This window comes from Scyliorhinus torazame, chromosome 7 (genome assembly GCF_047496885.1).
Source record: "Scyliorhinus torazame isolate Kashiwa2021f chromosome 7, sScyTor2.1, whole genome shotgun sequence".
Taxonomy (NCBI): domain Eukaryota; kingdom Metazoa; phylum Chordata; class Chondrichthyes; order Carcharhiniformes; family Scyliorhinidae; genus Scyliorhinus; species Scyliorhinus torazame.
This window is the reverse complement of record NC_092713.1, coordinates 187,087,231-187,099,259: the sequence shown is the minus strand read 5'-3', so window position 1 is coordinate 187,099,259 and position 12,029 is coordinate 187,087,231. Positions and strand designations below refer to the sequence as shown.

General features: G+C 44.3%; 1 protein-coding gene across 1 annotated transcript in view; it reads left to right on the top strand.

Moving 5' to 3' along the window:
• LOC140426743 (eukaryotic peptide chain release factor subunit 1) overlaps positions 1–12,029 on the top strand; it is a 153,772-nt gene that overhangs the window by 118,215 nt on the left and 23,528 nt on the right. Inside the window, exons 6-7 of the mRNA XM_072511877.1 lie at positions 6,943–7,133; positions 10,475–10,604. Of these exons, the coding sequence (XP_072367978.1) occupies positions 6,943–7,133; positions 10,475–10,604 (321 nt within the window). The remainder of the gene's footprint in view (positions 1–6,942; positions 7,134–10,474; positions 10,605–12,029) is intronic.

Sequence of the window (12,029 nt, the reverse complement as noted above, 5' to 3'; positions counted from 1 at the left end):
GGGGGGTGTAGATGTAGAATTATACCCTCACCCACTATCTTGTCAAACAGGTCTGAGAAATATTCAGTAGGGATGTGGCCGCAATCCCCTACGGTAACTCCACAATATGCACATTCTGACTCCTGGATCTGTTCTCCAGATCATTCAACTTAACCACTTTGTTAACTTCGACCACTGAAGCAAGTTCCGAGTCCAGGGCAATAATCCTGTCACTATGATCCGACAATGCGGTCTCCATGCCTTAATTGGGGCTCCATGAGTTTCGATGATCTTACTGATGGTTTCAGTATTCACTAGAGAGAGGGACCTTGTTGCTCATGAGAACAGCGCAAACCAGGTTAATAGACTCGAACAGGTTGATATTAAGAAGGAGGATGTGCTGGAAATTTTGAGAAGCATCAGGATAGATAAGTCCCCTGGACCTGACTAGATATACCCAAGGTTACTACGAGAAGCGAGGGAGGAGATTGCTGCGCCGTTACCAATGATCTTTGCGTTCTCACTCTCCACTGGAGTAGTACCGGATGATTGGAGGGAGGTGAATGTTGTTCCCCTGTTCAAGAAAGGGAATAGGAAAATCCCTGGGAATTACAGCCCAGTCAGTCTTGCATCTGTGGTGAGCAAAATATTAGAAAGGATTCGAGGAGATACGATTTATGATTATTTAGAAAAACATAGTTTAATTAAAGATAGTCAGAATGGCTTTGTGAAGGGAAGGTCATGCCTCACAAGCCTCATTGAATTCTTTGAGGATGTGACACATTGGTGAAGGTCGGGCAGTGGATGTGGTGTATATGAATTTCAGTAAGGCATTTGATAAGGTTCCCCATAATAGGCTCATTCAGAAAGTTAGGGGGCATGGGATACAGGGAAATTTGGCTCTCTGGATACAGAATTGGCTGGCTGAAAGAAGACTGCGAGTGGTAGTGGATGGAAAGTATTCCGCCTGGAGGTCGGTGACCTGTGGTGTCCCGCAGGGATCATCTGTTCTGGGACCTCTGCTCTTTGTGGTTTTTATAAATGACTTGGATGAGGAAGTGGAAGGGTGGGTTAGTTAGTTTGCCGATGACACGAAGATTGGTTGAGTTGTAGATGGTGTTGAGGGTTGTTGCAGGTTACAACAGGACGTTGTCAGGATGCAGAGCTGGGCTGAGAAGTGGCAGATGGAGTTCAACCCAGATAAATGTGAAGTGATTAATTTTGGTAGGTCGAATTTGAATGCTGAAGACCGGGTTAAAGGCAGGATTCTTGCAAGTGTGTAGGAGCAGAGGGATCTTGGGGTCCACGTACATAGATCCCTCAAAATTGCCACCCAGGTTGATAGGGTTGTTAAGAAGGCATATGGTGTGTTGGCTTTCATTAACAGGGGGATTGGGGATTAAGTTTAAGAACCGTAAGGTTTTGCTGCAGCTTTATAAAACCCTGGTTAGACCACACTTGGAATATTGTGTCCAGTTCTGGTCGCCTCATTATAGGAAGGATGTGGATGCTTTGGAGAGGGTGCAGAGGAGATTTACCAGGATGCTGCCTGGAATGGAGGCATGTCTTATGAAGAAAGGTTGAGGGAGCTAGGACTCCTCTCACTGGAGCGAAGAAAGAAGAGAGGTGACTTGATAGAGTTGTACCAGGTGATGAGAGGCATGGATAGAGTGGATAGCCAGAGACTTTCCCCAGGGTGGAAATGGGTGTCACGAAGGGACATAATTTTAAGGTGATTGGAGGAAGGTATAGGGGAGATGTCAGAAGTAGGTTATTTACACAGAGAGTGGTGGGTGCGTAGAATGCACTGCCAGCGGAGGTGGTGGAGTCAGAGTCATTAAGGACATTTAAGCGACTCTTGGACAGGCACATGGACAGCAGTAAATTGAAGGGGTGTAGGTTAGGTTGATCTAGGATAAATGGTCGGCACAGCATCGTGGACTGAAGGGCCTGTAGTGTGTTGTACTGTTCTATGAGAACTAAATGGGGGTCAAGGCCTCTTCAATTGATCCTTTAAGATCCACTGACAGGTTTTGGCGATATTTATTGCGCTCGATCGCCGTTTATCGAGCTCAATCGCCAAAACTTTGGTGAGAGCTTCGACTGTTATTGGAGTGGTTGGAGAAGACGCTGACTCCACCATCTTACTTCCAGTAGATCTCTGAGAGGCTTCAGAGTCAGTTGATGAGTTTCCGACCAATTCTTTTCTGGCTCTGCTTCCCTTGGGCATCTCCGAGACGAGAAAACTCTACACTGTCAAAATTGCAGGAGTTTCCAAGACGTTACAGACCTGTGGCATCAGGGAAAAAAGGGAAAACGTTTAGTTTTCTGACGGGAGCCACTTTGTGCGCATCTTCCCCTCACATTGCGCCACCGGAAGCGAGATGTCTGGAATTGAATGGGGGTTCAACTATCAGCTGGGCTCCATAGTGTGTTCCATAATGGCTGGGAGGGCAAAATCCTTGGGCAGAGTCTGAGCTGAGAAGATGCCTTTCTACCCAGATTATTATTTTCAAGCCATGCTGCCAGCTGCTTGCCTGTTGTTGCCTGTCCTCTCATTTTAAAAAGAAAAATTTAGAGTACCCAATTATTTTTTCTACAATTAAGGGCAATTTAGCATGGCTAATCCACTTAACCTGCACATCTTTTGGGCTGTGGGGGTGAAACCCACGCAGGCATGGGGAGAATGTGCAAACTCCACACGTGCAGTGACCCGGGCTGCGATTCGAACCCGGATCCTCGGTGCCGCTCCTGTCCTCTTTTAATGTAATGCCAGTGATGCCTGAATTAATTTTTTAAACCTGTTCGTAAGGGGCAAAGAAGATTTATTCAGTTAAACCCTGACGATGAAAGGTGAGCAGAAGGTGCAAGGAAACTGATGAGAGGTGCAGATCAAGTGAGGGTTTGGTCTGGTTCAGCTTGCAGGGTAGTTAAACTCATGGCACATTGTATGGCCATGTGTGTGGGGTTATTCCACCTACTTCATCGAACTAATGGAGCTTGGACCACTGTTTGAAAAGCCTTTCCTAAAGACAGTCCTCAGAATGGCCAGTTTCAGAGACACTACATCACTCTCAACTGGTCTACATGATTTACAGTCGTACCATTGTAACCATGTAGTCAGACATGTTGCAGTGAGCTCTGCTAATTTCTGACTTTTGCATAGAGCCTCATTGTCTGCTGTTTGCCCAGCAAGGGTTGAACCCCAAGATTATCTATGTCCAGTGACCAGTTAGTGATTATCTTCCTGGGTGTGACAGACAATGATGTTTCAATTTGACTGCCTGATATTGGAAGATTGTCGCCAAGCCAGTGATTGGTGGTTACATCGACAATTCATATCTGCATTCGGCAGTTCTTTCTAGTTTTCTGTGTACTGGTAATTGTCCAGTCGGCTTAATTGTTAATGGAACTTTAGATGGTATACTGGTCACTCAATGCTGGTCTTCTGTCCACTTACCCTAATGGTTAGGCTGATCCTAGCTGATCAAGCAGCTAATATTCCTTCCGGTGCTTTGTTGGAGAGATGCACCATTAACTGGTTGAATTCCAACAGTATCCTGCACAGTGGGTACTTGATAATGAACTTGGAAAGCTTTGAGCCTGGGTCCTGACAGACTTTATTCAGCTCTCTCAATTCAAGTGAACGGGGTGCCCCTTTCCAGATAGGTGTGTGCTCTCTGTACAAAGCCAACAGAAACTACTTGTGTAGGTTTCTTATTTTGGTTTGGAGACTTGTTCATGGTGATTAATTTCAATAGAAATCGAATACTCGCCTGGCTGAGTAAATAAATTGAAAGGTCACTTCATTATTTAAGAAAGGTAGCTGAGTGAAACTAGGAAATTAGACACATTAGTACTAATGAGTGAGCCAGACAGAATTTGTAAAGCAGAATGTCTCTCAAACCAAGTTAAATATTTGAGACGGTAACAAATGTGGTAGATAAAGGAGTGTCAACGGATGTTATTTATATGTCTTCCAGAAGGCATTCAAGAAGATTCCACATAAGAGACTTATAAAAGCACATATGGAATTGGAGGCAACCTGTTGGCTTGGCTAGGAAATTGGTTAGGAGGAAGGAGGCATAGAGTCGGGATAGTGGGTATGTACTCAGAATGACAGGATGTGGCGTCCAAATGACTTTGGTGATTTATATGTTTGCTGAAAACATTGTTAGTTGGCACAGCCAGCAGTGCAGATGAGAATTGAAAGTTCCAAAGGTGACAGTCAGTAGAAGTGTTGGGTCATCCATTTTAGACAAGATCAGAATATTAAATGATAGAAAGCTGAGAACTGTGGATGAGCAGAGAGATTTAGGAATTCACTTACACTATTTGCTAAAAGCTGATGGGTGGGTGCAAATTTAAAAGGCTAACATAATATTGGGTTTATCTCATGAGCTGGAACTCAAAGCTACAGAAGTTTGAAGTTATGCTATAATTATACAAAGCTTTGGTTAGACCACACCTGGAGCACTGTGTTTAGTTCTGGACATGCACCTTAAGAATAATGGACCAGATTTTGGGAGTGAAGCAGCAGCAAATGTACCTCGTTCATTGTCTCCAGTCAGAATTTCAGCTGAGAGGATATATAGAATTAAAGATAATGGGTTGCGCGTAAGTTAGTGCTTTTACCATAATCCCGTTGAAAAGCTGGTATGATTTGGTGCTCTTTTGACACGCAGCTTGGAGGAGACTCATTGAATTCAGCAAAAATTCCCATTTAACTTTCTCAAATAGAAATGAGAGAATTTAAAATCAGATATATTTACCTCAGCCCTCAATTTATATACACTAGTTCAGTTCACCTTTCTACAACTTCACTTGTAGTGTGAACCCATTTTTTAAACTATCAATTAAAACAATTTGTATATTAAAACATTTTCTACAGATTATGCTGGAATAATTCTGTCAACTGAATGTTTTCATTTATTAATATTTAATGGTTTTCTTTAATTCCTTTAAATGCAAATTGCAGAAAGCTTAAAGATCAAGCAATATTATACATCACGTTAGCTAATATTTTAAAATATGACAGTCATTTAATATTTATGATTAAGACAAATTCAGTAAATGAATTTATTTTCAGCCAATCATATTGATTTTCTACCAATTTGTGTATTAATCTCCCTCAAAACAGGATTGTTAAATGGACGGCAAAACTTGTGGATGTGTTCCTGAGCAGGTTCTGTTGCTGCTGATAACAGTTCTAAATAAATCAATGATAAATCCAGCTCTGGTTGTGGGTTCTTGAGGTTCGTTCTGAACCCATTGAGGTGCACTGTAATGCAGTGGGGTCGCTGAATGTTGAGAGTCACTTCCAAATTCCAGTACTGACTAATATCTCTGTGCTTGCTGCTGTTGGGAACTCAAAATTTGGACGATTACATTGGCTTTGGAGGGTCACCCAGTGCAGATTCTGCAGAATGATAGAAAGGTTAAATGAATAGAGGTCTTTAGATGTTTTGAAGGAGGTAATTGGAGGAGATAGAAATAATTTCCTCTGGTGGGGAGTCCAGATTAATGAGGTGTGATCTTCAAATTATTGGGATTTGTGGTCAGAAAACACTTCTTCACAAAGGGTTGTGGAAATCTAACTCTTCCTTCCCCCGTGCACAAACTGTTGAGACTGGGGGTCCATTAAGAATTTCAAACTGAGATTTTTGGTATGCAGGGGTATTGACGGCTGCAGAACTAACGGGTAGATTCATTTAAGGATATGTATCATTATGGTTTTTTTTCAGGGGCTGGTTTAGCACAATGAGCTAAACAGCTGGCTTGTAATGCAGAACAATGCCAGCAGCGCGGGTTCAATTCCCGTACCAGCCTCCCCGAACAGGCGCCGGAATGTGGTGATTAGGGGCTTTTCACAGTAACTTCATTGAAGCCTACTTGTGACAATAAGCTATTATTATTATTATTCCAGTGGAAGCTTGAGTGGCTGAATGGCCAGCTCCTGTTGCTGTGAAATACCTCCCTATGCATTGGTGCTATGAGGGGATTGTTATTTTTGCTTGGCTATTCAGCTACATGTTAGGGGACACTGTGATTTGTACTGATCGCTCAGTCCCTGAAAGAAACCTGAATAGCTCAGTAATATCCTTCAACTTTTTTGTGTGTGGGGTGTGTGTGTGCGCGCGCACTGTTTCTCAGTTTTTAGGTTAAGGACAAAATGACAAAAGCAAAATACTGCAGATGGTGGAAATCTGGAATAGAAACTTGCAAAACTGAAACTACTGAACAGATTGGGCAGCATCTGTGGAGAGAGAAAGTTCATATGAAAATCGATGATTTTTCAGCAGAAAAAAAGTTGAGCGATGTAACAAGTTTTGAGCAAGGACACAGACAAAGTGGAGAGGGGAAGTCAAAAACAAAATGGCAGGTCTATAGGGTGGAAGACCGTGATTGGATGACAAAATACCATCTGTACTTAACCCAATTGCTGGTATTATATCACAGAACTGACTTTGGATCCCATCCAAAGCATTGCTCAGATGCTGCTTAATCAATGCATAGCTCAATTTGTAACATGGTTTCTTCTGAGAGCCAGAGTTGAGTGACCTGCTGGAACTAAGTGTGAACTCATGATCTAAACTCCTCTCCAGGCTATTGTCAAGGGAGTGCTGCATCTTACTGGTGCCTTCCCTCAGACAATGAATTAAACTGTAACCCTGCCAAGCTGGTATGATGGTAAAGATCGTAAAGCATAATTTGAAGAATTTTTTGTATCCTGGCTAACTTATTTGAATGCTATGCCATGCACAAGGTAGCAGCTGTTTTTGAGAAGACATTGGATTCTATGGTAATTTACTGTGCATGAAGCTTTTAGGACATCCAGTTAATAAAGTTGAAGTCTTGCTGTGTTTCTAGCATTTGTTTCCTTCAGTTTCTCGGATAGCTGACAGTTATGGACATGGGTTTTCTTAAAGTAGACATTTATATCTAAACGTTTTGTGTTTAAAGGCAGAGGAGGTCAGTCCGCCTTGCGTTTTGCTCGCCTGAGAATGGAAAAGAGACATAACTACGTGCGGAAGGTAGCAGAGACGGCTGTGCAGCTGTTCATCAGCAGTGACAAGGTGAACGTGGCGGGTCTCATCTTGGCTGGTTCCGCTGATTTCAAAACTGAGCTCAGCCAGTCCGACATGTTTGATCCGGTAAGCTGAATATTCACTCTGCAAATTTGGAAATGCATTGAATTGCCTGTCGAGTTCCGAATCACTAAACGCAGTTATTTATACAAGACCTGGTCAGCTAATCACCATTTGTCTCTGTAAATATTCAATGGGGAATGGATTTTGTGCACTGATTTGGAAAGTTGCTATTTCATTCTATTTATAATCTTTATTGTCACAAGTAGGCTTACATTAACACTGCAATGAAGTTACTGTGAAAAGCCCCTAATCGTCACATTCCGGCGCCTGTTCGGGCACACGGAGAATTCGGAATGTCCAATTCACCTAACAGCATGTCTTTCGGGACTTGTGGGAGGAAACTGGAGCACCCGGAGGAAACCCACGCAGACAAAGGGAGAAAGTGCAGAACACTCTTCAGCATAGTGGGTAGCACAGTTGCTTCACAGCTCCAGGGTCTCTGGTTCGATTCGCGGCTTGATTCACTGTCTGTGCGGAGTCTGCACGTTCTCCCCGTGTGTGCGTGGGTTTCCTCCGGGTGCCCCGGTTTCCTCTCTCAGTCCAAAGATGTGCGGGTTAGGTGGATTGGCCATGCTAAATTGCCCTTAGTGTCCAAAAAAGGTTAGCTGGGGTTACTGGGTTACGGGGATAGGGTGGAGGTGTGAGGTTGGGTAGGGTGCTCTTTCCAAGGGCCAGTGAAGACTCGAGGGGCCGCATGGCCTCCTTCAGCACTGTAAATTCTATGAAATTCAATTTATACCCCAGAAACGCCCCAATCCCAGCAATCCCATTATGTCCTTTCCTGATGAGCCTGGGTCTGTAATGTACAGCAGTAAGTCATCTGCGTACCGAGACACCCTAAGCTCCATCCCCTCCCCTCACTATCCCTCTCCTTAAGCCCGAACCCCTCAGTGCAGTCACCAACTTGAACAAGATGGGGACTTGGGGGCACCCCTGCCTCGTTTCCCGGAAGTACTCTGACTCATTCGTCTGCACACAAGCTGTTGGATCCTTTTTTTCAAAATAAGTTTAGAGTACCCAATTCAATTTTTCCAATTAAGGGGCAATTTAGCGTGGCCAATCCACCTAGCCTGCACATCTTTGGGTTGTGGGGGCAAAACCCACGCAAACACTGGGAGAATGTGCAAACTCCACATGGACAGTGACGCAGAGCCGGGATCGAACCTAGGACCTCAGCGCCGTGAGGCTGCAGAGCTACCACTGCGCCACCGTGCTGCCCTAGCTGTTGGATCCTTGTACAGCAATTTTGCCCAATCCCAAAGCACTGCATTCAGCAGCCGCTGCACATTCAGACCGCTTAATGAACCCAATCTGATCCTCCCCACCACCTTCGAGAGACACACCTTCGGGAGATGCTCCTCCAGCCTCACCGTCAGCACCTTTGTCAATAACTTGGCATCCACATTCAGTATAGAAATGGGCCTATATTACACACACTCCACCGGATCCGTCTCCTTTTTTTAGTAACAATGAAATAGATGCCCGTCTCATTGGCTCTAGCAGCCCCACCACCCCACCTCGCCATCGCATCCTCAAACATTTCCATCATTAGTGGTGCCAACTTGTCCTTAAATTGTTTAGAAAACTCCATTGGGAACCCATCCGGCTCCTGCACCTTCCATATCGCTACCGTCACTTCCATCAACCCTAATGGCTCCTAACCCAACCCCCTCCTCTCCCAGCTCCAACCACTCTAGTCGCTCCAAAAACTCCCTTGTCTCCAACTTGTCTTCCTGCACCTCCGGCTTATACAATCCTCTATAAAAGTCCCTCAACTCTGATATAAGCACCTGCATTTCTAACACCAAACATTTTTTACAGATTTTGCTTTTCACCTGACTGTGGCTTTATGGGACTTGGGAACAAGAGTTTGACCATTTCTTGAGCCTGTTTTACCTTACATTCAGATTATGGCTGATCTGTAGCATTATTTCTGCCTTGCCTCATATTCCTTTTCGGATAACAAAGCTCTATCAATCTCAGATTCAAAATGAATCTATATGCCCGTTTTGTTTGGTGTCTTGTGATTTCTGAGAAATTTGAGTCTTTCAACCTGGTGTGGGGACGGTTCCTGGCGAGGGAACGTCTGTCTTCTGTCTCCTCTCCAGCTCTCTCTCGCTCTCTCTGGCTTCCTTCTCTCTCCTCCTCCTCATTTTCTCTCTTCTCTCCCCCCCCCCCAAAAAAAAATTCTGCTTCCCTCCCAACTCGGTTCACTTTACAAAAACTTCACGTGTGAGACTCGGTAACCGTGGGCAGTGTTGTAACCTGAACTTGGTCCTTTCCTCACCGGGCAGCCAGATCAGGAGAGGGGGGGGTCCCGGTCTAGAGTACGTTTCTATTTTAATCCCAGCAGTGCTGAAGCTAATTGTTCCTCAACCTCTCTCTACAGCCTGTCAACAGCTAGCTCAGCACAGATCAGGAATTGAAGCTGCAACTTTGTTAATCTGTTACTAAACTGAACAATGTCTGTGATCACTAGGCCGTGTTAAATATGGATTGCGGGAAAAAAAGTTTTATACACGAAGTTGCAGCTTTCACGCAAAGTGCAACTACTTTTTTCCCTTTAATTTCTTGATAAACGTTTTTAAAAATACTGGACGATAACTCCTGAACTAAGACAATAACCAGCCGGGGAATGATTGTGAAATCTGGAGCCCCAGTGGATTTCCAGCAGCTCTGGGAACAGATATTACACTGGATTTGGGGAGTTCAGAAAGAATGGATCCAGGTAACACCTGATCCAAAATAAACCAGCAAAACAGCAATTTAATTTAGTGGCAGGCTGGAGATTGCACATCTTGGGTATTTTTAAACTGCATCTTATTTTTATTATTTTAAAAAACCTATTTAGAGTACCCAATTCATTTTTTCCACTTAAGGGGCAATTTAGCATGGCCAATCCACCTAGCTTTCACATCTTTGTATTGTGGGGGCGAAACCCATGCAAACTCCACACGGACAGTGACCCAGAGCCGGGATTGAACCTGGGACCTCGGCGCCGTGAGGCAGCAGTGCTAACCACTGCATCACCGTGCTGCCCTTAAACTGCATCTTATAATTGTAGTCCACTTGTTTATTTTAATTCCCTTCATTCTTTCAACCGTCACAACCTAATATTTTAATGGTTAATTTCCATTCTCTTGTGGGAATAAAAAGGGAGCAGCAGGATGGATAGCCACCATGCTGGACCATGGAGCAGAGGCAGTCCAAGAGTAAGAGGAACTGTCGATAGGACTGGGGGACAGCCTCGTACTGGTGATGATTTGAGTAACTGTTTTCCTTCAGTGGATTTCTGAAAATGGTTGTCTCATTGTAAATGATCTTCTTCATGCCTTTCCGCGCAGCGATTACAGAGCAAAGTGCTGAAACTAGTGGACATCTCCTACGGAGGTGAGAATGGTTTCAATCAAGCAATCGAACTGTCGGCTGAGGTCTTGTCTAGTGTGAAGTTCATTCAGGAAAAGAAACTAATAGGTGAGAAATCCTTGGTACGGTTCAAATAACTTGATTAGATTAAAACAAAACTTGCATTTACAGTGGTGCCTTTTGTAACCTCTGTCATAAAGCACCTTACAGCCAGTGAAATACTCCTGAAATAGCCACTATGTTGTATACTGTAGGAAATATGGCAGCCAACTTGTGCATAGCAGAACCCTACAGAGCGCAGTGAGATGATGATCAGATGATCTGTTTTCAGAATGTCCCTAGCAATAAATATTTGCCAAAGTACTGGGGAAGCTACCCTGCTCTTCCAGGAGCCCACCTGAGGTCTTGCTTTAACATCTCACCTGAAAACAGCACCTTTGACAGTACAATGTTTCATTCGTATTGCAGTGGAGTGTCAGCCTGAAGTGCTGAAGCAACCCAGAGTCTCCTGATTTTAAAGTGGAGGAGGTGCTACCTCTCAGTTGGTATATGTTTTTAAAAATAAAAAATAAATTTAAGAGTACCCAATTCATTTCTTTCCAATTAAGGGGCAATTCAGCGTGGTCAATCCACCTATCCTCACATCTTTGGGCTGTGGGGGTGAGACCCTCGCAGACACTGGGAGGATGTGCAAACTCCACACGGACAGTGACCTAGGGCCGGGATTGAACCCGGGTCCTCGGTGCCATGAGGCAGCAGTGCTAACCACTGTGCCACCGTGCCACCCTTAGTTGGTATATGTTAAGGTGAGACGTTTTATTAATTTTTGTACAAGTCTTATCAATAGTGCAACTTAATGAAGTCTCATACACCAGGTCCAATATGGGCAACGTAGCCACCTGCTGATTACTACGTACCGCTGCCCCCACAACTTGGGGAAGCACTGAGGACAGCAAAGGTGCAGAATGTACTCTGGGTGGGGGACTTAAATGTCCATCACCAAGAGTGGTTCAGTAGCACAGCTACCGATTGAGCTGGCTGATACGATCCCTAAAGGACAAAACTGCTAGACTGGGTCTGTGTCAGGTGGTGAGACAACCAATAAGAGGGCAAAAACTTACTTTACCCTCATCCTCCCCAAATCTGCCTGTTGCAGGTGCATTTGCCCATGACTGTGTTGGTTGGAGTGACCAATGCACAGTCCTTGTGGAGATAAAGCCCCATCTTCACATTGAAAACACCCACCCTCCATAGTGTGTGGTACTACAACCATGCTAAGTGGGATAGACTTCAAACAGATCTAACAACTCTCGACTGGGCAACCATGAAACTACAATACAGGACTGTGTGTGCGCCAAACAGCATAAGTAGCATGTGATGGACAGAGCTAAGCGTTGGCACAGCCAACTGCTTAGATCAAAGCTCTGTAGTCCTTCCACATCCAGCCGTGAAAGATATATAATTAAACAACTCACTGGAGGTGGAGACTCCACAAATATCCCCCCTCAATGATGGGGGAGCCCAGCACGTCGG